At 44.3% G+C, this 25,052-nt stretch overlaps 1 protein-coding gene across 5 annotated transcripts in view; it reads left to right on the top strand.

The window, feature by feature from the left end:
- LOC137425734 (uncharacterized) overlaps positions 1–25,052 on the top strand; it is a 331,211-nt gene that overhangs the window by 37,663 nt on the left and 268,496 nt on the right. For 4 of the 5 annotated variants that reach the window (XM_078775548.1, XM_078775550.1, XM_078775549.1 and 1 more), the window contains exons 9-12: positions 8,261–8,339; positions 9,083–9,181; positions 23,445–23,531; positions 24,841–25,014. In XM_078775548.1, the coding sequence (XP_078631674.1) occupies positions 8,261–8,339; positions 9,083–9,181; positions 23,445–23,531; positions 24,841–25,014 (439 nt within the window). The remainder of the gene's footprint in view (positions 1–8,260; positions 8,340–9,082; positions 9,182–23,444; positions 23,532–24,840; positions 25,015–25,052) is intronic. The other variant, XM_078775551.1, reaches the window with a different exon arrangement.

Below are 25,052 nucleotides of genomic sequence, written 5' to 3' on the forward strand. Positions count from 1 at the left end.
TTAACAGCAAGTTCTTCTCTGGGGCTGTAACAGAGTTCTCTTTCCAAAGGCTGAGGTCGAAGTGCCTGAATTCTACCCTTTGACTTTTTCCCCTGAAGGCATTATGTTTTCCGGGTTGTCCGTCCGGCTGTGCGTGCGTAACGGATTTTTGTTACCGCGATAACTTGTGAACCACTGAAGGGATTTTTACCAAACTTGGCAAAGGCATGTACAAGGATACAAAGCTGAACCGATTAGATTTTGGGTTGACCGGGTCAAAGGTCGATTGTCATGTGACCTTTTATTTAAAATCTTTGTTGCCACAATACATTGTGAATCACTGAAGAAATTTGATCCAAACCTGGTATAACTATAGGCTGTAATACAAAGATGAACTGATTATTGCATTTTCGCTTCAAAAGGTCAATGAGACATGTGCCCTTTAATTGAAAATCATTTTGTTACTGCAATAACTTGTGAACCACTGCACGATTACAACCAAACTTGGCACAAGTATCGATTGGTAATGCAAAGTTGAACATCAATGGATTAAATTTTAGGTGCAATAAGTCAAAGGTCAGTCAGTCAGTCTTGTGACTTTTGAAAATCATTGAAGACCATTAACTCGAGTTATGAGCATCTGCTTTTTTTCACTTTGACTTTTCTCTTCTCTTCCCCCCCCCCCCCCTTTTTTTAATCTCAGTGCTGTCTTTCTGTCTCTGTCTCTCGCTCTCTCTCTCGCTCTCTGTCTCTGTCTCTCTCTCTCGCTCTCTGTCTCTGTCTCTCTCTCTCGGTCTCGCTCTCTGTGTGTGTGTCTCTCTCTCTCTCTCTCTCTCTTTCTTTTCTCATTCTCATTCTCTCTTTCTCTCTGTGTCTCTCTCTTTCACGTCAAATTATATTTCGTAATTTATTCTTTTTTTTTTTTTAAAGTTAGTTCATATAGGGCAGTGCTTTGGTATAAGTTATGGTTGGTTTGTTGATTATTTCTTGCGAAAATCGAAGATTTTTCAAGTATATTAGTTGGTCTTGTGCATTATTCTGTCTGTTTGTCAGTCGCCTACAGGTCACAATTTTTAACCGATCTTCACAAAACTGCACCAAACGGTAGAGTTGGTCATAAGCAAGAAGCCTTTTGTTTTTGGGATCAAAAGGTCAATCAGGTCAACATCGGCCAAATGTCACCAACTTTGTCATATTTCTAAAATCCTCAATTTCTCAATTTTAATCCAATTGACTTGAAATTTGAAGAGGATTTGCAAATCTGGACACTGAATTCAATCACCAATTATATTTTAGGTCAACATAGGCCAAAAGGTCAACATCCTAGTTTAGAGATTTCACGAGTATTGTGCTATGCACGACATATTTCTTGTTTTTTTTAATTCTTTCGGCACAGTTTTGCTCTCTTATTCACTTTTAATAAAAAAAATTCTCAACAACCGCTTATCTGATCGATACTAAACTTTCAACATAGGAGCTACTCCTCGTGGAAAATTTCTTAACGGCAACTATGATGTCATCGGTCATGTGGCATGGCAGCCATATTTGATTAAAGGGAAAAGTTTGGACATCTCCAAAAGCACTTCGCAGAAAAAATTTAAATTTGGCACATGTCACCACTCCCCATGGGGAATAAAGCTTGGTAATGATGACTTCATCGGTGAAGTGGTATGCTAGCCATAACTCGATGAATCAAAATCCTTATCTGTGAAATGATTGAGGGTGATCTACGAAGACACTTGTCAAGAGAATTAAATTGATGATGTAATCAGTCACGTTTGGTTTGGCATTTAGCCATATTGGATTTAGCCATAGGTTTGGCAGCCATATTGGATTGAAAATAAAAACCTTTTAAAATCTTCTTCTCCAGAACTGCTTCAGAGATCGATGCGAAACTTCAACCACATGATATTTTGTGTTGCAAACCCCTCCCCCACCTATTCCAGCCTTTTTGTTTCATCTGTGCACATTTAGAATGATCATTAGTTGGTTTCATTTCAACTTGATCTCCACTGTAATGTCCGATAGCGATTGAAATAGATTCTCCTTTGATGGATAATTATCCAAACATATCATAGTTCATAGTTCAGCATGTTGTGGCTTTGTATGAGAATTGCCAAGTCTGGATGTTTGATTTTGTTTAGTACCAAAAACACACACAAAAAAAACATTTTTTGACAGAAGCATTAACCTTTAAGTTATTAGTCCCCTACCGGTTTACACCGGAGGGGACTATAAGTTTGAACTCCGTCCCTCTGTCTGTCAGTCCGTCAGTCCGTCACGCAAAGAACAGTTTTCCGGACTTTTTTTCTAAACTCTTAATGCTAATGATTTCAGACTTGGCACATGGTTTCCTCATGATAAGTTACAGATCGAGTTCGAACTTCACGACGTTTCGATCATTTTTGACAAAGTTATGGCACTTTGAACTTTGGGAATTCTGATAATTCTGATGATCCTTAACTCAGTGCCATTTTAAGTTTTAATTTCCTTTAAAAAAGATTTTTTCTCTGCAATAATAGGACCGATTGAGATAAATTTTTCACCATATGATGGACTCGGTCTGTAGAATATTTTAATGGTAATTATGACGTCACAGGTCACGTGGTTCATCCGCCATATTGTTTTTCGTGAAAACACGAAAACCCCTTTTTCTCTGCAACGGCTGAACAGATCGAGGCCAAACTTTGCAGGCAGAATCGCATACCCATGACGAACAAAAAAGTCAGGGAGCATGACGTCGTGCGTCACATGGTTTCAGAGTTATGACGTTTTTAAGCATGAACCTTTAAAACCGAGCTCCTCCCTCATTTTTGATCCGATCGAGGGGAAACTTCACAGATCTGTTCAGCATATCAATCTACGAAAATGTCCTTTTGGAATTTGCGATAGGATGCGTGGTTTCGCAGATATCGTTAATTAAAAGAAAATATTTTTTAAAATGGATGTCTCTTGTTTATTCTGGAGTTCTCCTCAAGCCGCACCGCGTGCCCTCAGCCTCGTCTCGCGAACGTCAACAGCGCGACACAGCACGCGCTTTCCGGAGGGGCGGAGCCAAACCGGGCAATATATATATATATATATATATATATATACACACACACACACACACACACACACACACATCGATCATTGATCGTGAACCGGAAAATATAATAAATTACACATGGTTTCAGAGGTATGACGTTTTTAAGCTTTTTTTTTTTTTTTGTTGTTGTATACTGAATCGAGGCTCGTGAAAGAGCTAACATTTACTTCACAAACAAATCAACCAGACAAACAAAACACACAAAAAGCGGGAGCGGAAAACAAGATGGGGAGAGAAGGGGAAGCACACAAACACAACATTTGAGAGCAGGGAGATGTGTGGAAGGGAGAGGGCTTGGGGGGAGCAGGCATGGGAATGGGGGGGGGGGGGGGGTGGAGGGAGAAGTATAAAACACAAGGACACCAATGACTTCCAGGACAGAAGTTGGTATTTCAAAAAAGTGGAATTGGGGTGAAATTAGCGGGGGTAGAAAAGATCAAGGTTTTGGATGGGGGAAGATAAGAGATGGTGGTGAACAGCTGTTTTAAAGACCTGGAGGGTGGAGTGGGATTGAAGAGCGTGAGGGAGTTTGTTCCAGAGGCGGGAGAAAAGAGGAATGAAGGAGTGAAGGTGAGCAGAGAGTCTCGATTTTGGCAGTTTGACCATAAGAGGGTTGCAGGCAGATCTTGTGCGACCTGTAGGAATATTTGCGGGACAGAGCCCAGAGAGAGCTGGGGGGGCAAGGCCAGAGAGGAGTCGGTAGAAGATGGAAAGACCACCAACCTGCCTGCGGTGAGTGAGTGAGAGGCCCTTGGAGTTAGCTTCATCGCGGGAGATTCCAATGATTCTGAATGCTTTGGTTTCAACAGCGTGAAGACGAGCTAGGTGTGAGGCAGGAGCACCAGCCCAGAGGGGAGAGCAGTATTCCATTGAGCTGCGGATGAAAGCCTTGTATGTGGTGAGGAGCTCAGGTGTGCCAAGGAAGGACTTCGCACGACGGAGGATGCCCAGTCGGCGACTGGCTTTGGAGGCCAGATTTGAAATGTGGTTTTCCCAGGAAAGATCATGGCAGATAGTGAGACCCAAAAGCTTGAGTGACAGAACTTCTTGGAGAGGATTATTCAGAAAGTGGATGGGAGGGTTGTCCAGTCGGTCTTTTCGGAGAGACATCGTAAGAGTGTGAGATTTGTCAGGATTGAAAGACATGTTCCACTTGTTTGCCCCGTCTGTGATTTTGTCCAGGTCTGCAGAGAGTGAGGAGGCAGCAGACTGCCGATCTGAGGGATGAAGAATGGAGCGACAGAGAGTAGAGTCATCAGCAAAGAGATACAGAGGATTTTCAAGAGAGTCAGAGAGATCATTGATGAAGACCAGAAAAAGCACAGGGCCGAGAACACTGCCTTGTGGAACTCCAGCCTGAACAGGAAGAGGAGATGAGAGAAACCCATTCAGGGCCACACGTTGACTACGACTAGAGAGGAAGTCCGCCAGCCATGCGTGGAGATTTCCATGGATTCCAAAAGAGGAGAGTTTGGTGAGCAGAGCGGGGTGCCAGACCGTATCGAAGGCACGTGATATGTCAAGGGAGACTGCTCTAATTTCCTGTTTGGCATTGAGGACCTCCATCCATTGTTGAGAAAGCAGAAGCAGCATGTCCAGAGTAGAGTGTCCAGGTCTGAAACCAAATTGATGATCAGAGATCAAGCCATTGGAGAAGAGGAAAGATTTCATATCTGAAGCAATGATGGATTCCATGACTTTGCTGATAATTGGGAGAAGGCTGATTGGTCTGTAGTTGCTTGGATCTGTTTTTGCACCTTTTTTGTGCAAAGCGGTGATGTTGGCAGATTTCCAAGCAGATGGAAGATGACCTTGAGCAAAAGAGAGGGTGAAGAGAACAGAGAGAGGGAGTGAAAGAGCGGAAGAACAGGATTTTAGGACCCGTGGGCTGATGCCGTCAGGTCCAGTTGCAGAATCCGAGTCGAGGGTTGACAGAAACTTTTCCACCTTGTCAGGAGGAAAGGACACAGAGTCCAGGAGCAGCTGGGTACGACTGGGTACGGTGGGTACAGAGAGGGATGGGTTTGGGACACAAGATATAGAGGTAAACACAGAGTTGAGGCATTCAGCTTTTTCACGTGCGGAGTCAGCCGTGTGGCCATTTGAGGTGAGGGAGGGGATGGAGGGGGAACAAACACCAGAAACAGATTTGACCAGATGCCACCAGGATTTGGAAGAGGGAGACAGATAAGAGAGTTCGGTCCTGAGAACGGAGAGATATTGTTTCCTGGCTCTCCTGAGGGTGGACACACACTTGTTTCGGGCTTTGTGAAAGGAAATGAGATTTCCTTCCGTTAGATTTGCTTTCCAGGAGACGAAAGCAAGTTGTTTCTGGGCAATAACCTCACCACAGGATTCCGTGTACCATGGACGGGAGGAAGGGTATGACAACAGAAGACGAGATGGGATAAATCTGTGCATGAGAGAGAGCAGTTTGCTTTGGAAGAATTTATGTCAGAGGCAGTAGAGATGGGAGACCAGTCCAGATGATTGATGGCTGCTTGAAGACCATGCCAGTTGGCCTGAGTGAAATGCCAGACTCGTCGACGCTGAGGAGGCTCTCTGAGAATGGTCAGAGAGATGTCCACTTTAACAAGCACATGATCAGAAGAGCCGATTGGAGCAGAAGAAGAGCAGCAGACATTTTCAGGGAAGTTAGTCATAACCAAGTCCAGAAGAGAAGATGCTCCATTGACTGAAATCCGGGTCGGGAAATTGACAGATTGTTTCAGTCCCAGTGAGTCACAGAAGTCCTTTGCTGAAGAGCCATGGCTGGTGAGAGAGGTACCCACACCCAGCCAACTGGCATGGTGACAGTTGAAATCACCACATATGAGGAAGAGAGAGTTGGGATGGGTAGATAGAAGTTGGTCCATATTCTCAGACAGCGAGATGTAGATGGAGTCATCACTGTTTGGTGGACGGTACAACACACATATGAACAAAAGGTGGGAGCGAAGGGGAAGCCGTAGCCAAAGGTATTCCTGGGGGTGAGGTGGAGAGAGGGCAGTGCAGGGCGACTGAGGAAGAGAGTTTTTTATAAAGATAGCAACCCCACCTCCAGGACGAGGCTCAGGTCTATCATACCGGAGTAGGGAGTAACCTGGGAGAGATACCAAGGAATCAGAGACATCATGAAGGAGGAAAGTTTCTGTTAAGCAGATCACGTCTGGTTTGTCAGAAGCAACCTGTATGGAGAGATCAGACATGTTTGAGCGAAGGCCCCGGATGTTTGAGGTCCATACTGTTAAGGAAGAGGAAGGGGGAGCATCGGATACAGAACAGGGGGGGGGGGGGGGGAGCGGTAGGGTAAGATGTGGAAGAGGAGGAAGAAGTAGGGAGAGCTGTTGAAGGTGTGTCAGAGATTACAGAATAGCTCGGAGAAAGGGAAGGATGGGGCAGACAAAAGGTTTGATGGTGATTGGGAGAGGCGCAGTGAGGTGTTATTTGTCGAGGGGGAAGAGCGAGGCAGAAGGTTGAGGGAGATGAAGGTGAAAGTTGGAAGGGGGAAGAAGCGGGGAGGACGCTTTGAGGGGGAGGGGTGAGAGGGGAGTCTAGGAGGGGAGGAGCGAGGGAGAGTCTCGGAGGGGAGGGGTGTGGGGGGAGATTTGAAAGGAATGGGTGATTGGGAAGATTTGGAGGGGAGGGGCAAGGGGGAAGATTTGAAAGAGATGGGTGATGGGGATGATTTGGAGGGGATGGGCAAGGGGGTAGATTTAGAGGGGAGGGGTGATGGGATTTTGGGGTGATGGGATTTTGAAAAATGTACGATTAATGGGAAACGAACATTTATTGCAAAATGAGTTTCTTGAGACATTTGAGTCAAAAATACGTTTGAGGACGCTGGAGGGAGGATGGAGTGCTGGAGAGTTTAGGGAATGAATGAAAGATGCACTATAAGAGATGGAATTTTTTTTTGGAATGAATGGATTTGGTGAGCAAGTCGAAAGCATCCTTTTATAGAAGAAGAAGAAAAAGGTGTTATAGAATATGACAGAATACAGGTCTTCAGGGTTCAGATGAGACATTTTTTAACAACGTGATCACAAACAGCGTGGTCGAAGAATGAACGAACGAACAACTAAGAACGAATAAATGAATAAAAACGGAAGGAAATGTTTTTGGGTTTTTTTTGTTTTTTTTTGAGATTTTAAAACAAGGAAGTATGGGATGAAAAGATCGTGAAAAACAGAGACCGGAAAAAAATTGCAGCGCGATCAGAGAACCGCTGAGACAAAAACAAAGCCTAAAGCCAAGGTTGGACACAGTAGCCTAGTAGTAGTACTACACTTAGGCCTCAGAATACACGATGAGAAAGACCGACGATTCTGTACACAGGTATGAAAAACCAACGCCAAGAATACTATTAAAGACACCCCAATAGGTACATACAATACCAGTTTCGACAAAAACACAATTGTGAAAAGTTACTTAACTTCGAAAGCGAGCGTGCATGGACAGCTTTGAAGAGACGAGACCTCCAATCTTGCACATGCGCAGCATGAACCTTTAAAACCGAGCTCCTCCCTCATTTTTGATCCAATTGAGGGGAAACCTCACAGATCTGTTCAGCATATCAATCTACTAAAATGACCTTTTGTAATTTGCGATAGGGCGCGTGGTTTGGCAGATATCGTTAATTAAACGAAAATATTTTTTAAAAATGGATATCTCTTGAATCGCTAGTACCTCAGACCGTGAGTTGGTAATTATATAATTCACACAGTGCAATACGTGCAGGCCGCTACACGGAGCGACCTTGCGGGCTTATCAACGAGGCGAGGCGTGACACACATGTGTCTCAGCATACCTCAGATCAAGTTTGAAAACCAGCATCAACCGTGCATAAATTTGCATATTCGATCATTTTTGACAAAGTTATGGCACTTTGAACTTTGGTAGGGGACATGTATTGCAGCGCAATACTCAGAATGCTTGTTTAAATGGGAACGTTTTTGCTTTGCGAATGAGACAAAAAGGCAAAAGAGATTGCAATCAGTACTTGCATACATTGCGGAGCCATTGTCGCTCCTATGTTCACTGCTGTGTCAGTCTGAGCATGGCCTTACCATCTGCCCCATTCTCACTTCATTTGGTTTGTTTCTTTGATTTATCGAACTGAATTTCCTTTGGGATCCTCAAAGCAGCATATCCTTCGAGTTTGTCTTTTGCTTCCTCCATGTGCCCTTGTAGAAGCTGCAAGGTACTGTTGCCCTCAAAAAAAGCTGGAGTCCTGCTGTCTGACATCCTCCACCTGCTATGCAAGCACATGGTGAGAACCACCTATCTTGTTACCCACTCTTCGCCCACTTCCCCCCTCCATCTCCATCGTGACCCCCAAAAGAATACATTTTGTACTTCTGCTTCACAAGATAACAAACTGCACCATTTCCACATTGCTGGACTGCCCTCACTGTACTTGTGACTTTTTGTGCTTGGGATTTTGCTTTCCCGCTATTCTTCAACACCTAATGTCAAGCTCAAATTTGTTGCCTGCAAATTATATATTCATTAATATTTAATTTGGCACTTAAATCTGGAAAATGCACTATTAAGCAGCAAATTAAACTTGGTGAATTTCCAAATCAGACGCAAATTAAACCTTGCCTTTGTGGATCCATCATTGTCTGTCAAGTGTCAGTTTTCACCTGCACTCGTGGACCCAGAAAGGCAAGACGTGGCTCTCGTTTCAGGAATTGCTGAGAATTTCACTGAAGTTTTGTTTTTAATGGTGTTTTGTGAAATCGGAATGCAAAATGAAATGTTACAAACTCATCAGATCAATGAATCAGTTGTGTTGCTGTTGTGATTGTTGTTTGGGTTGTTCACATTTCAGGTAAATATTTTGACTTTGCAGCCGTGCAAAGTCAAAATAAGTATTTATTTATTTATTTATTTTGCTCTTTTTTGATTAATTTTTACAATCACCTTTATTAATCCGTTCTATTTAAAATTTCATTTACAAATCCAGGCCACTTTTCCACTTTCTAATGTTTGGTTGTTTTTGGCATGCAGAGCCATATGAAAGTAGCCAGCCAATGGAGGCAAGCTGGCCTCAACTGGAGTGACTTTTTGCCGGAAAATGAAAACATTAGTGAGTTCCTCACAGCCATGGTGAGCATATTTTTAGTGTGAAGACTAAGCCGTACCACAGGTGTTACAGGCCATCAGATTATTCTGTTAACGAGGAGGGTCAGAACTTTAAGACACATCTATCTGTGTAGCACTTGTCTAACCAAGGCAACCTGCCATTTGTAGCAAGTAATGCTTTGCTTTGTTTTGTTTTGTCAGTATGTTTTGTCAAGTACTTGTAAAGCTGTTTTTAAAAAGTGTAATTCCTCTAGGTATTTGTGTTGTAAAGTTTTTAGACCTTGTGAAACTTTTGTCTCTCAGCAACAGGTAAGATTTTTGTTATTGACTGCGAATTGGGTATCTATATAATAATAGCGTAAGGACTCGACTTTGTTATCCCTTTTACGCCGCACCCAGTGACCCGATGCCCACGGCACTAATGGATTTACGATCTACGAACCGCGCTCTTTGTTTATCACGTACAGGCATACTCGAAAAATCTGAATTAGCCGACTTTGGGGCCCAAAAGCATCCGATTAACTGCCGATACGACGCCATCTTACGACGCCATCGTATTGGCGTCTGCTGGGCGAAGGCGAAGCAAGCCATCCGCTGATTGGACAGGCGAAGGCGAAAGCAAGCCGTCCACTGAGTGGACAATCTAGAGCATGCATTTGTGCCGGTGTCGGCGATCGTTGTTCATATACACACTCTTCATTCTCATCTTTCTTCCTAACTCTTACTCGGACAAGCAAATCCCCCATGCCATCCATAATGGTACACTCTATCCATACACCACATCCTCCCTTCCGTGGATGTTCCATGGGTTTCGGCTAGCTAAGACATAATTGTCCCCCGTCGCACCGCGGAGCGAAAGGGGGACTATGGTTTTCCCCTCCGTCCGTGTGTCCGTCCGTCCTTCCATGCGTGCGGGCATGCGTAAGCGAAGGACCGCATTCGGATTTGGTGTGTGGGTGCAACCCACGCCAAAATCCAAGATGGCCGCCGTCATGTATGTCTGAACCTTGTGAGCTGAGTATCTTGAAAAATAAGCGAAGTACCAACTTCTAATCTGGTGTGTGGGTGTATCTAGGCACAAAGAAGAACGCTATTGAAAATTGGGTCGCCACATCAAAATCCAAGATGGCCGCCACCATATATATGTCTGAACCTTGTGAGCAAAATATCTTGAAAAATAAGCGAAGTACCAACTTCTAAACTTGTGTGTGGGTGTATCTAGGCATAAGGAAGAACCCTATTGAAAATTGGGTCGCCATGTCAAAATCCAAGATGGCCGCCGCCATGTATGTCTGAACCTTGTGAGCTGAATATCTTGAAAAATAAGCGAAGTACCAACTTCTAATCTGGTGTGTGAGTGTATCTAGGCACAAGGAAGAACCCTATTGAAAATTGGGTCGCCACGTCAAAATTCAAGATGGCCGCCACCATATATATGTCTGAACCTTGTGAGCTGATTATCTTGAAAAATAAGCGACGTACCAACTTCTAATCTGGTGTGTGGGTGTATCTAGGCACAAGGAAGAACTCTATTGAAAATTGGATCGCCACGTCAAAATCCAAGATGGCCGCCACCATATATATGTCTGAACCTTAAGAGCAAAATATCTTGAAAAATAAGCGAAGTACCAACTTCTAATCTTGTGTGTGGGTGTATCTAGGCATACGGAAGAACCCTATTGAAAATTGGGTCGCCACATCAAAATCCAAGATGGCCGCCGCCATGTATGTGAACCTTGTGAGTGGAATATCTTGAAAAATAAGCGAAGTAAAAATAATAATACATTTCTTTTATATAGCGCTTTTCAAGAAGCCCAAAGGCGCTTTGACAGAGTACAAAAAACAAGTGCAAAAAGACAAAAATCAATAGGTAAATTAATCAAAGCAAAAGGAAGGAGAAGGAGAAGGAGAAGAGATAGTCAGGGGTTAAATGCTGTGGGTTAAATGTTGAATGCAGTGTTGAACAGGTGGGTCTTGAGTGATGTTTGGAATGTGGTGAGTGAGGAGGAGTCTCTGATGGTGTGAGGTCGTGAGTTCCAGAGGGTGGAAGCAGCGATGGAGAAGGCCCTGTCCCACCAGGATCTGAATTTGGTCCGGATTGGGGGGGGGGGGGTCAGGAGGTTGGTACCAGCAGAGCGGAGGTTGCGGGTGGGAGTGTGTCTGGAGAGGAGGTCAGTCAGGTAGGATGGGGCCAGGTTATGGAGGGCTTTGTAGGTCAAGAGGAGGATTTTGTACTGGATTCTCTGGGGGATGGGGAGCCAGTGAAGCTTGTAAAAGACGGGGGTGATGTGGTCACGGGTCCGGGAATGGGTGAGTAGACGGGCAGCAGAGTTCTGAATGTATTGGAGTTTATTGGTGATTATTGAGGGTGAACCATAGAGGAGGATGTTGCAGTAGTCCAGACGGGAGGTGATGAAGGCGTGGATGAGGGTTTCTGCAGCCGTGGAGGAGAGGGATGGACGGAGACGGGCGATGTTTTTCAGGTGAAAGTAGGCTGTCTTTGTGATCTGTTTAGTGTATTTGTCGAAGGGGAGGGTTTGGTCAAAGATGATGTCAAGATTCCGGATGTGAGGGGAGGTGGATACTGGGAAACCGTCGATGTTGAGGGCAAAGTTATGGGTGGATTTGGTGAGCGTTTTTGGGCCAATGATGATTATTTCAGATTTATCATAGTTAAGTTTGAGGAAGTTGATTTGAAGCCAGGATTTTATTTCAGTGATGCAGTTTGTCAGGATAGAGTGGGTGGCGGTGGAGATGGACTTGGTGGAGATGAAAAGCTGGATGTCATCGCGAAGCAGTGGAATTGGAGACCATGACGGCGGATTAAGTGACCAAGGGGGGACAGGTACAGGATGAAGAGGAGGGGGCCAAGAACTGAACCTTGGGGGACACCTTGGGGGAGGGGAGCAGTGGGGGATTTGCAGTTATTGATGGAGATGAACTGGCGTCTGTCAGAGAGGTATGATTTGATCCAAGAGAGGGCAGTGCCGGTAATGTTAAAGGTGGTTTCAAGTCTTTTGAGGAGGATGGTGTGATTGATGGTTTCAAAGGCGGCGCTGAGGTCGAGGAGGATGAGAATGTTGAGGTTGCCGGCATCAGAGGAGAGGAGAAGTACCAACTTCTAATCTGGTGTGTGGTTGTATCTAGGCATAAGGAAGAACGCTATTGAAAATTGGGTCGCCACGTCAAAATCCAAGGTGGCCACCACCATATATATGTCTGAGCCTTGTGAACAAAATATCCTGAAAAATAAGCGAAGTACCAACTTCTAATCTGGTGTGTGGGTGTATCTAGGCATAAGGAAGAACGCTATTGAAAATTGGGTCGCCACGTCAAAATTGAAGATGGCTGCCTCCATGTATGTCTGAACCTTGTGAGCGAAATATCATATCATAGCATGTTTTCTGCGTCTTCCACTTTGTCAACTCACATCACTTCCCCGACGGGGGACCTAGGCGTAACGCTTGTTGGATATTAAGTTTGGATGTAAATCAAAGTACGTTATTTATCTTCTCACTTTTGGAGATTGTGGATTGCAATATGTTGGTAAAACTTCTCACTGTTTACATCAGCGTTTGAATGGACATAGGTCTAGTACTCTAGTGTATCGTCTGGTATTAAGACATTCTGGTATTATTTATATAACCATTTCAATGAAGTTGGGCATGATTTTAATCGTTGTTCTGTTCAAGTAATAGATTCAGTTAATGTTAATGATTTTGATAATATAGAGGAGTGTAATGTTGAGCTTTGGCGCAAAGAGGACTTTTGGATTAGGACCCTATGTATGATCTATCCTTTTGGCCTTAATGATAGGGTACAAGGTACTGGGTCAGTTTCTCTCAGAAATGTTTCTGGTAATGAGTATTTTGCTAATCCAATCAGAGGGAGACCCAGAGGGCATGGACATCGTAGTCGGGGTCGTATAGTTCCAAAAATGGAAATTTCAGAGATAATTGATAAACGTAAAGGTTTTTATGAAGGAAAGGTTTTTCATGATATTTATGTTCTGCTGAGGTCATGTTCCCAACAAGTTTTAGCTAATATTCTCCAGAGTTTAGCAGTTTCATATTACATGTGTTCGTTTTTGATTGAAGCTTTTTGTTGCAGGGTTCTTACAAAGAAGTCTCATCCCAAAGTTGATGGGATACACTCGTTCTTAATATGCGATCTTTCTAGCAAACCGGCAGAGATAAGCTTCGACTTCATTCTATTTTTAGGGATACTAGTATAGAGAATTTATTACCCAATAAAGTTAGGGAGCGAGCCCCATTGAAGGTTTATTTCACCTTCACTAAGACCATAGGATAATCCTTATTCAATTACAGTAAATTTCTTAAAACTCTTGGTATAGATATGGTAAAAGACATTTTGGAGACCGACTGTGCATGTTCATCTTTCCCTTTTTTGTATGATCCATGTGCACACGTAGTTTCTGGGGATTTGAATATTATTAGTAATTGTGAAATTAGGGATTTGATGAAAATGGGAGCTAAATATAGGGAACCAGTAACTCAACCTTGTAGCTGCATCAGGTCTTCAATTGTAGATTCTGTCTCTAATTTTGTTGACAGAATGTGCACCAAGATTAAGTTATCTGTAAACGGTTTCAATCCACGGTCTAACAGAGTTGTGGAAGTCCTGGAAAATAGGATTAAGTTTTTTAGTTGGCGGGGCTTGCTTTCACTGGGTCGGTCTAAACCAGTGTTTAACAAGCCGAGTGTTCGAAAAGATATCAATGATCTCCATGTATGTCATAGCTCCTTGGATAAGGCTGCTAATAATTTTGTTGTAGTTTGTAAAAAGTTTTATGTGGAGGTTTTATTAAGAGAGTTGGACATCGATACGGTTACTTTCACTAGTATAGGAAATAGCACATATTATGTTCCTTGTCATAAGTCGCTCCAGGATATTATCTCCGAGCATCAGGAAGTTTTAGTTAATAATTTCAGTATTAAATGTAAAGAGGTCAATCTTTGTATTCCTCGGCTTTACTGGAATGTTTGAGCAGGTTAAGGGTATTCCCATTGGTGGGAATACTTGTTGTTATATGGGTGATATTTGTGTGGTTAACTATAACTTTTTTAATGATATTTGTGTGGTTAATGTTACGTGCTCCTCCCCGACCCCTTGGTCACGGTGTACCTCCGAGACCCGAGAGGAGTCACGGCAGAAAAATGTGTTATTCGGTATGTCAAAGATCAATGGTGAAGCCACACCAATTGTTACAAACCAACAAGTATTGTATTAAGATCACACAAGAATAACAGTACAAAAATAATAGTATGAATCAAAAGTACTATCAATATCCTATGATGGTACCATCAGTTTTGTAATATATATCTCACTGTGCTCCAAGTGAGTGAACCAAGAACATCCCCAATGTCTCTAATCCCCGGCTTCAAGCCAAAGTCGATCCGCTCCAGCGATCGTCATATCAATGTCCAATCGAGACCAGAATCCCGTTGGGTTGGCAGTTACAGTCCTGCTGCCAAAGCTGTGCAAAGGCGCCCTCCAGGCGACTGGGAAATCCAAAGGCACGACGCAGGTTGATCTGTCACAGCGAAAACAACTCTGTCGCAGGAATCCCTTTCTTGGGAAACCCAAAGTTCACTCGTGACTCTTGCTCGCCAACGTTCGCTCCAGACCGCAAAGCAACTATGCTTCTTGTCCGACTCCACTCGCTCCGCCTTCTTTTCTCTCCTCTTCTTCCTCTTCGTCGTCTGGTTTCCGGTTTCTTTTAACTCTAACTTTTCCACCTTTTGAAAATAGTTCATAAACAATAAACCTTTTGAAAACAATAATAGTACATGGAATCAAAAATGTTTACAGTGGATGAAAACCACCACAACGGAAGTGAGGAATCCGTAACACTCCCGCCCCCACCCCCCCCCCCCCCCCTCAAGAAAGAAAGTTTGAACATAGTGAAAACTTTCTTTGCAGGCAAAACTTTTAACAAACAAAAGTAAAACTCACACCCAAATCATCAATTCACGTGAGCAACAATAATTAATATTTCCCAAAAATAAAGCAACAAAACTTCCAAACCACCTACAGGAATTTCCAAAGTTAGTTCACTCTGGACAAAGCATCAGCAACGACATTGTCCCTGCCCTTTACATGCTCAATTTCAAAGTTGAACTCCTGCAAAGCCAAACTCCATCTCATCAACCTCTGATTTTTATTTTTCATTTTTTGAATGAAGGTTAAGGGGTTGTGAACAAAAATCCAAAATAAAGCAAATCTATAGCACTTTTTGAAGGAGGCCGAGCTGAGAGCCAGGTTTCATGGTGGTTGGGTGGTGAGGCCTGGAAGTATTCACTACATGGACGCCTTTAGGAACGTGGAGTTCACGGTTAATCCGTGTAGGAATCTTGGCTCGGCTGCTCCGCAGCATTCAGTGCTTCAAACTCTTCCTAACTTTCATAATAATCACGGTTGGAGCGCTTGTCGCTGTAGTCACGTAAATAGCGGTCTCCTTCTCGGCCACCACCCTGATAATCCTCCCTTCGGGAGCTGCCGTAACTCTGGGAGCCTCCATAGTAATCTCGACTGCGGCCACCACCAAAACTACTACTCCCACCCTGGGAGCCATTGCCACCCCTGAAACTACCTCCACGTTTTCCTCCTCTGTAGCCCCCTCGATGCCCATGGCCTGCCTTCTCTACTGTTATGGTCCGACCATCCAAATCCTTGCCATTCAAATCCTTTTTTGCATCTTTGGCGTTCTTTGTGTTTTCAAACTTGACAAAGCCAAACCCTCTCGACTTTTGCGTCTCCCTGTCTTTTATCAGCAACACTTCCAAGAGTGGTCTATATTTGCCGAGTCCAGAACATCTTCCCTTGTGTTGAAGTTCAGTCCACCTACAAAGAGCTTGCCAACATTGCCTCCATCCATGACTTGTGTGTGTTGACACTTAGTTTCAGGGTACTTGACACGAAGTGTCTGTTCAAAGCCTGACGTCAGTACCTTCCTCTTCTCTTCAGAGCACTTCCTACCCATAGCACGAGTCACGGTACAGGATGGAAAGATACCCGGAATCTCCTGCTCTAACTGTGCAGTTATTTTCCATACTAGGCTTTTCAACAAACATCGGGTTACCAGAAACTTGACCACCGGCCAAATCATTCCCGATAACAAAAGAGATTCCCTCTACAGGAAGAGTGGCTTGTAAACCTACGGTGACCGGTCCTGACACCAAATCAGACTTTAAATGAACGACATGAAGTGGAGCTTTAACATAGCCACCAACCCCCTGTAAAAGAACACTAACACCAGTTGCCGTCTTCTCTGACAATGGCAAAATGCCTTCAAGCATCAAAGATTGATGTGACCCTGTGTCCCTCAATACCCTAACAGGTCTCTGGTTAGTCAAGTCTCCATCCAGTGATACAAACCCCTCTGAAATAAAAGGTTTGTAACCCTCTTGAACAAGGTCGTTCTGTGATGCCGTAACTTTGGCAATGGAACCTTCACAAGGCACTGTCCTCCAAGGACGATTTCTCGCATTGGCCAATGCATTCGGAGTTGTACTAGTCTGACTCCGCTCCTGATTTTTTCTTTTCAGGGCATAACATTGGGACATCAAATGCCCAGGTTTCTTGCAAAAAGCGCAAGTAGGCCCGGAGGAAAAACTCTTGGTCTGCCTCGGGCCCCCCGGAAGATAAGTCTGTCTTGGAACTGTCGTCTTCTGATCCCTAAAAGTCGCGGTATCAGATTTGTCCTCATAGTCATCTCTAGGCCGCCCCCATGAATATTCGTTCTCCACACCGGATGTTCCATAACTCCCCTGGCGAACTCTAGGCGGGAAGTTAGGTTTGTGGAACCCCATCCTGTGTGTCAAGGCATAGTCATCTGCCACGGTTGCTGCCTCATACAACTCTGGTACCTTCTTTTCCTCCAGATGTACTTTAATGTCCGCGTGGACACACTGTTTGAATTCCTCCACCAAGATTAATTGTCGCAACAGTTTGAAGTCTTTCCCAATCCCCTTCGAATCACACCACCGATCAAACATGGTTTCCTTCATTCTGGCAAACTCCACATGGGTCTCACTCTCCCTCTTCCTGGCATTCCGGAATTTTTGCCGGTAAGCTTCAGGGACCAATTCATAGGCTTTGAGAATGGTTTTCTTCCCGATCTCATAATCTGCACATTGGTCATTCGGTAAAGCCGAATAGATATTCTGAGCTTTACCCACCAAAACACTTTGCACTAACATAGTCCAGGACCCCACAGGCCATTTTAGCATTTGAGCCACTTTCTCAAAGTGTAAAAAAAACTTGGCTACCTCCTTTTCATTGAAGGGTGGAACCAGCCTCACATGTCTACCAACATCCCAGGTGTTCTGACTAGTTGTCGAACTAGCCGGCATGGATACGACTTCTCTCCGTTCTCCCATTAATTCCAGCTCCTTGAGTTTAACTTCCTTCTGATACTCCATGTCACGTTCCTTTAACTCCCTTTCGGCTCTCCTTTCCTCGGCTCTTTCCTTTGCTCTTCTTTCTTCGAGTTCCCTTTCAGTTCTCCTTTCCTCTGTTCTTCTCTCCTCGAGTTCTCGTTCCTGTACTACTCTTTTTTCCTCGAGTCTCGTTCCTGTTCTACTCTTCTTTCCTCGAGTTCTCTTTCAGCTCTCCTTTCCTCTGCTCTTCTCTCCTCGGCTTTCCATTCCAACTCTTTTAACCTTTCCTGGCTCTGCAGTTGCATCTCCATTTTCCGGAGCTCCACATTTTCTTTTTCCTTGGGTAACCAATCCAAGGGTACCTCTGTCCATGTTCCCAATCCCACCAGAGATTCTACCACCAATGTCTGCATCTCTGCTTTTCATATTAACTCAGACCTCCAAGTTACAATGTTTGGCCAATATCAAGAGTTCCGATTTTTTACCGCTAGGAACTGTGCCTCATTAGGGGACGCCGCAAACTTTTCTGCGTCAAACACCATGGTGACTATCAGTTAACACCTGTTAACATTCACACAAAAAAAAAATTCAAATTTTTTGAAAAATTTGGGAATATTACAAAAATTCCACAAATTTGGGAATTCTGGGAATGTTAGGGAATTCTATCCCGGACGAGCCCCCAATTTCTGTTACGTGCTCCTCCCCGACCCCCTGGTCACGGTGTACCCCCGAGCCCCGAGAGGAGTCACGGCAGAAAAATGTGTTATTCTGTATGTCAAAGATCAATGGAGAAGCCACCCCAATTGTTACTCACAAACAAATATTGTATTACGATCACACAAGAATAACAGTACAACAATAATAGCAATCAAAAGTACAATCAATATCCTATGATGGTACCATCAGTTTTGTAATATATAACTCGCTGTGCTCCAAGTGAGTGAAACAAGAACATCCCCAATGTCTCGAATCCCCGGCTTCAAGCCAAAGTCGATCCGCTCCAGCGATCGTCAGATCAATGTCCAATCGAGACCAGAATCCAGTTGGGTTGGCAGTTACAGTTCTGCTGCCAAAGCTGTGCAAAGGCGCCCTCCAGGCGACTGGGAAATCACACCCTCGGGTATGGACGTTCCAAGGCTCACAGTCAGCGAACCTCAGATTTACCTTCAAAATCCGCGTTGCACACACACACCAGATACGTCTGAATGCGGTGAAAACGGCTGAAGTCAAGCAAAGAAAAACCTTGCGTGATGTGCAAAAGCTGAAGCGAAGCAAAGAAACCTTGCACGACGTGCAAAGAGCGCGAGTCAAAATGGCCGACGGCCCGTACTCGAGACATAACGGCAGTCCAACGATTCTTGACCGCAAAACCTGACACGCAGGTTGATCTGTCGCAGCGATAACAACTCTGTCGCAGGAATCCCTTTCCTGGGAAACCCAAAGTTCACTCGTGACTCTTGCTCGCCAACATTCACTCCAGACCGCAAAGCAACTATGCTTCTTGTCCGACTCCACTCGCTCCGCCTTCTTTTCTCTCCTCTTCTTCCTCTTCGTCGTCTGGTTCCCGATCTGGTTTCCGGTTTCTTTTAACTCTAACTTTTCCACCTTTTGAAAATAGTTCATAAACAATGAACCTTTTGAAAACAATAATAGTACATGGAATCAAAAATGTTTACAGTGGATGAAAACCACCATAACGGAAGTGACGAATCCGTAACATTAACTATAATTGTTTTTATAGGCTGCTTTACAAGATTTATCCAGATAGTCTGATTGTTGTAAACAAGAGTGGTAATGATTGTACTGTTGCTGTATATCTGGACGTGTTAGTTAAAGTTAGATAAAATGGCTTTAGTATGAGTATATCATAAAGTTGATGATTTCAGTTTCGCTGTAGTCTTGTACACCTTCCAGGTGGCAAAATACAACAACAACAACAACATGCATTTTCAGGCCATTTTCCCTGCTAGAGCGGGGGTTAGCCTTGCAGTCCCCATGACAATCTTCTCCATTTTGCCCTATTTTCTGCATCTCTCCTTGTAAACCCCCTTGCCCGCATTTCTTTTTCCACCATCTTTAGCCAAGTCTTTCTCGGTCTTCCCCGTCCTCTACTTCCTTCTACATTCATTTCCATCACTCTTCTCAACCAGTCACTTTCATCCTTCCTCAACACATGACCAAACCATCTCAACCTGTTCATCTTCACAGCATCAATCACAGGCTCTATTCCCATCATCTTTCGCAATTCGTCATTTGTCTTCCTCTCTCTCAACGGCAGGTGGCAGGTGGCAATGTACCAATTAAAATTAGTTACAATGTCTTCTCATCTCAGCTACTTAGATTTGCAAGAATTTGTTCAGTGAAGGGTGATTTTGTGGAACATGCTGAGAAGGTATTTTCAATCATGTTAAATAGAGGATATTTGGCTGATTGGTTGATCAGGTCTTGTGAGAATGTCTTTAAATTCCATCGTCACCTTTTGTGTAAGTTTGGTTTGGTATTTGATTCATCGTCACCTATTGCATTGCATTTGATACAAGTATTAAATAATAGAGGTATGTATTTAAAAATAATATGTATAAAATGTATTATAAGTTAGCATTAATGTGATTGGTTGGTGGTTGCGAGGATACGCAGTGCAGCGTGGTGGAATCGGTTGTGTATGACAGTTTGAATATTTGAATGGCAGTTTGAGTGATGGAGGGGCTGTGTCATGGACATGTCCAATGTCCATCAGCTAAAGTGTTTATGGCTTAGTATATTGTTATATAAAGTGATTTATGATTAAGTTATTCGTTTGTGTTAATACTTCAAATAAAAGTAGTAATTAGATAAGTTTGAATAAGGATATTGCATTGCTGTGTTGACTAACTGTCTGGACACAACTTTGAGGTTGTGGGTCCATTGATGTTGAGTAATATACTGATGTGGACCTGCAGTCAGGGTTGTGGATCCGCCGTTTGGAGAGGTTCTGGGCTGAAAGAATCGAAACCTCGATGAAAAACGGTGCCCAGCTGATGATCCAGGCAGTTGGAAAACCAGTCAATTGCTTATAAGTTAAGGTTATAACTTCAAATATAAAATAGCTTTTACAAGTACTAACAAGTTCATAATGTATCTGTGTATGTGTGTTTGTATAGGTGCGTTTTTATGTATATGTATAATGTATATGTATGTGTTTATATATATGTATATATACACACACGTGTATGTGTGTATTGTTAATGTGTGGCTTCCTTCTTGTAACTACAGTGCAGTAATTGGTCTTTATTAACGCACAGGTTGTAAACCTGGTGCGTTATAGCGTTTGCCTGGGAATTTCTGTCGCTCCAAAAGTGAAGCTCCAACAGTGTAGACGTTTCTGTCGCTCAGATGTGTAGACAGTTTCTGTCGCTCAGATGTGTAAACATGACGTCATCAAATCTATATTTAGGCTAACCATGGGCTACCCCTTTGGCTGGTACGCGGCCGCTCGCTAGTACATAATATAGGATATATTTGTTATATGTTATGTTATAGGATATATAGGATATATGTTATATGATATAGGATATATATAGGATAGGTTATAGGATATATATGTTATAGGATAGGAATATAGGACCCAAATGACCCAGAGGACCCAAATGACCCAGAGGACCCAAATGACCCAGAGGACCCAAATGACCCAGAGGACCCAAATGACCCAAATGACCCAAATGACCCAGAGGACCCAAATGACCCAGAGGACCCAAATGACCCAGAGGACCCAAATGACCCAGAGGACCCAAATGACCCAGAGGACCCAAATGACCCAGAGGACCCAAATGACCCAGAGGACCCAAATGACCCAGAGGACCCAAATGACCCAGAGGACCCAAATGACCCAGAGGACCCAAATGACCCAGAGGACCCAAATGACCCAGAGGACCCAAATGACCCAAATGACCCAGAGGACCCAAATGACCCAGAGGACCCAAATGACCCAGAGGACCCAAATGACCCAGAGGACCCAAATGACCCAGAGGACCCAAATGACCCAGAGGACCCAAATGACCCAGAGGACCCAAATGACCCAGAGGACCCAAATGACCCAAATGACCCAGAGGACCCAAATGACCCAGAGGACCCAAATGACCCAGAGGACCCAAATGACCCAGAGGACCCAAATGACCCAGAGGACCCAAATGACCCAGAGGACCCAAATGACCCAAATGACCCAGAGGACCCAAATGACCCAGAGGACCCAAATGACCCAGAGGACCCAAATGACCCAGAGGACCCAAATGACCCAGAGGACCCAAATGACCCAAATGACCCAGAGGACCCAAATGACCCAGAGGACCCAAATGACCCAGAGGACCCAGAGGACCCAAATGACCCAGAGGACCCAAATGACCCAGAGGACCCAAATGACCCAGAGGACCCAAATGACCCAGAGGACCCAAATGACCCTCTGGGTCAATAAAAGTTGAAACTGGGCAAATGTCAATGAAAATTTGCCAGACCCAGACCAGAAAATGACCCAGAGGACCCAAATGACCCAGAGGACCCAAATGACCCAGAGGACCCAAATGACCCAGAGGACCCAAATGACCCAGATGACCCAGAGGACCCAAATGACCCAGAGGACCCAAATGACCCAGAGGACCCAAATGACCCAGAGGACCCAAATGACCCAGAGGACCCAGAGGACCCAAATGACCCAGAGGACCCAAATGACCCAGAGGACCCAAATGACCCAGAGGACCCAAATGACCCAGAGGACCCAAATGACCCAGAGGACCCAAATGACCCAGAGGACCCAAATGACCCAGAGGACCCAAATGACCCAAATGACCCAGAGGACCCAAATGACCCAGAGGACCCAAATGACCCAGAGGACCCAAATGACCCAGAGGACCCAAATGACCCAGAGGACCCAAATGACCCAGAGGACCCAAATGACCCAAATGACCCAGAGGACCCAAATGACCCAGAGGACCCAAATGACCCAGAGGACCCAAATGACCCAGAGGACCCAAATGACCCAGAGGACCCAAATGACCCAGAGGACCCAAATGACCCAGAGGACCCAAATGACCCTCTGGGTCAATAAAAGTTGAAACTGGGCAAATGTCAATGAAAATTTGCCAGACCCAGACCAGAAAATGACCCAGAGGACCCAAATGCCCAGAGGACCCAGAGGACCCTGTGAATGTGAATGAATGTGAACATAATGTGAATACTAGTAGCAATTTTACAAAAACCATGGCATAATTTCAAATCTTGACCCGAGATGATAATTATGCTACATCATAATTTCCATGTGCCAACCTGGGCGGAATCCAAGTGGATTCACTTGTTTTGATTTGTAATCATCATCCGGTAATTGGATTAAGTGTTTTTGTTGACGAGATCCCGGTGTATACCCTGGTTTAGAATAGGTACCCCGTATCCCTGCGTGTCGTAGGAGGCGACTAAGAGGGTTGGCGTCAGGAAGGGCATCCGGCCATAAAAACATTGCCTCAAAAAGAGAACCATGACAATTACATCTACATATGGGCAGGGTACAGCCCGAAATGGAGATCGGTTTCTGAGGTTTGGGACATGGAATGTAGGGACAATGACAGGGAGATCAGGAGAAGTGGTGGAAGTATTGGTTAGAAGAAGAGTGGACATATGTTGTGTGCAAGAGATGAGATGGAAGGGAAGTGGTGTGAGAATGGTGAAGGGTAGGCAGGGACAGAAATACAAGTTTGTGTGGCAAGAGTGCCCGGAGGGCGTGAATGGTGTTGGTGTCCTGTTTTCTGAGGAGTTTGTAGACAGTGTGGTGAGTGTGACTAGAAATGAGTGATAGGTTGATGATGGTGAAAATGATGATTGGAAAGCTCTTGGTGAACGTCATCTCAGGATATGCTCCGCAGGTTGGTCGGAGCGATGAAGAGAAGGACAAGTTCTGGTGTGCGATCGAGAAGCTGATGGAAAACGTGAAAGATGAGGAAGTTGTTATGGTAGGAGGAGACCGAAATGGACATGTGGGAAGGAGTATGGATGGTTTTGAGGGAGTTCATGGGGGTTACGGATATGGTATGAGAAATGGAGATGGTGAAAGGATTTTGGAGATAGCTGATGGAGCTGATTTGTTGATTTGTAATACTCAGTTCCAGAAAGAGGATAATAAGCTTGTTACATACACGTCAGGTGGGTCGACGACAACCGTTGACTACCTGTTGGTGCATAGGCGAGATAGGGGGCACCTCCGGGACACAAAGGTGATCGCAGCAGGGCCTTGTGGGCCCCATGACGATCTTCTCCATTTTGCCATATTTTCTACATCTCCCCTTGTTAACCCCCTTGCCCGCATTTCTTCTTCCACCACCTTTAGCCAAGTCTTTCTCAGTCTTCCCCGTCCTCTACTTCCTTCTACATTCATTTCCATAACTCTTCTCAACCAGTCACTTTCATCCTTCCTCAACACATGACTAAACCATCTCAACCTGTTCCTCTTTACAGCATCCATCACAGGCTCTATTCCCATCATCTTTCGCAATTCATCATTTGTCTTCCTCTCTCTCAACGATACTCCACACATTCACCGAACCATTCGCATTTCCACTCTTTCCAGCCTTCATTGCTGCTCTACTTTCATTACCCATGTCTTGCTCCCATAAATCATAACACTTCTCACACATGCAGCATACACCTTTCCCTTCAGCTTCAATGACACTCCCCTCCTCGTCAGCACGCCACTCATTTCCCGAAACCTCTTCCATGCACATCTCACTCCAGCAACCGTTGCCAAGTTTGATCCACCTCCATTCAGCATGTCTCCTAGGTAGCAAAATGTTTTCACATCTTCCAGCTTCACGCCGTCTCCAAGATCCACCTCAACATTTCCTCCATCTGCAGCTCCCTCTGTGCACACCTTACATTTGAATGTAGCTGCCACACTGGTTAATGACCCTCTCAGACCACTACATTTTTGATGAACCCACTCAGCGCACATTGTGCATTGAATGGGGTTCACTCCGACACCCTTCCTGAAAACAGCACACGGCCACTTCCCATTTCTTTCCACCTCACCACATACTTTGCCACTTGTTGGCAATCTGTGGAACTTCTAGCAACTGATAAATGGCTGTTATGGCAATCTATGGAAGGCTTTATAAATATTCGTTTACAAAGTTAATACAAAGTCACAAGTTTATTAAAAATATCATAATGTGATGATTGATTGCCCTTTATTTAATTATTTTGTGAATGTGAACTAATTGAATGCTTTAAATATATAAATAATACATGTAATTGTGTCTGGTGAAGGGTTCGGTGAATGCACCACGGCGTCTTCAGACACCTGCGGGTAAGACTCCCCGAAAGATCCTTCCAAATGTATCGCTGTCAGATGACGTGAAACTCAACAAGTCAGACCATGCCTGGAAACCCACCTTGAAACGAGAGGTGGTGAGTGATGACCCTGAGATCGCCAAGACGCAGGTGGGTTTTCTGCCGATCAGTCATACTAGTGTATATTC

The sequence above is a fragment of the Myxine glutinosa genome, chromosome 4 (assembly GCF_964187855.1).
Source record: "Myxine glutinosa chromosome 4, kmMyxGlut1.1, whole genome shotgun sequence".
In the NCBI taxonomy this organism is placed as follows: domain Eukaryota; kingdom Metazoa; phylum Chordata; class Myxini; order Myxiniformes; family Myxinidae; genus Myxine; species Myxine glutinosa.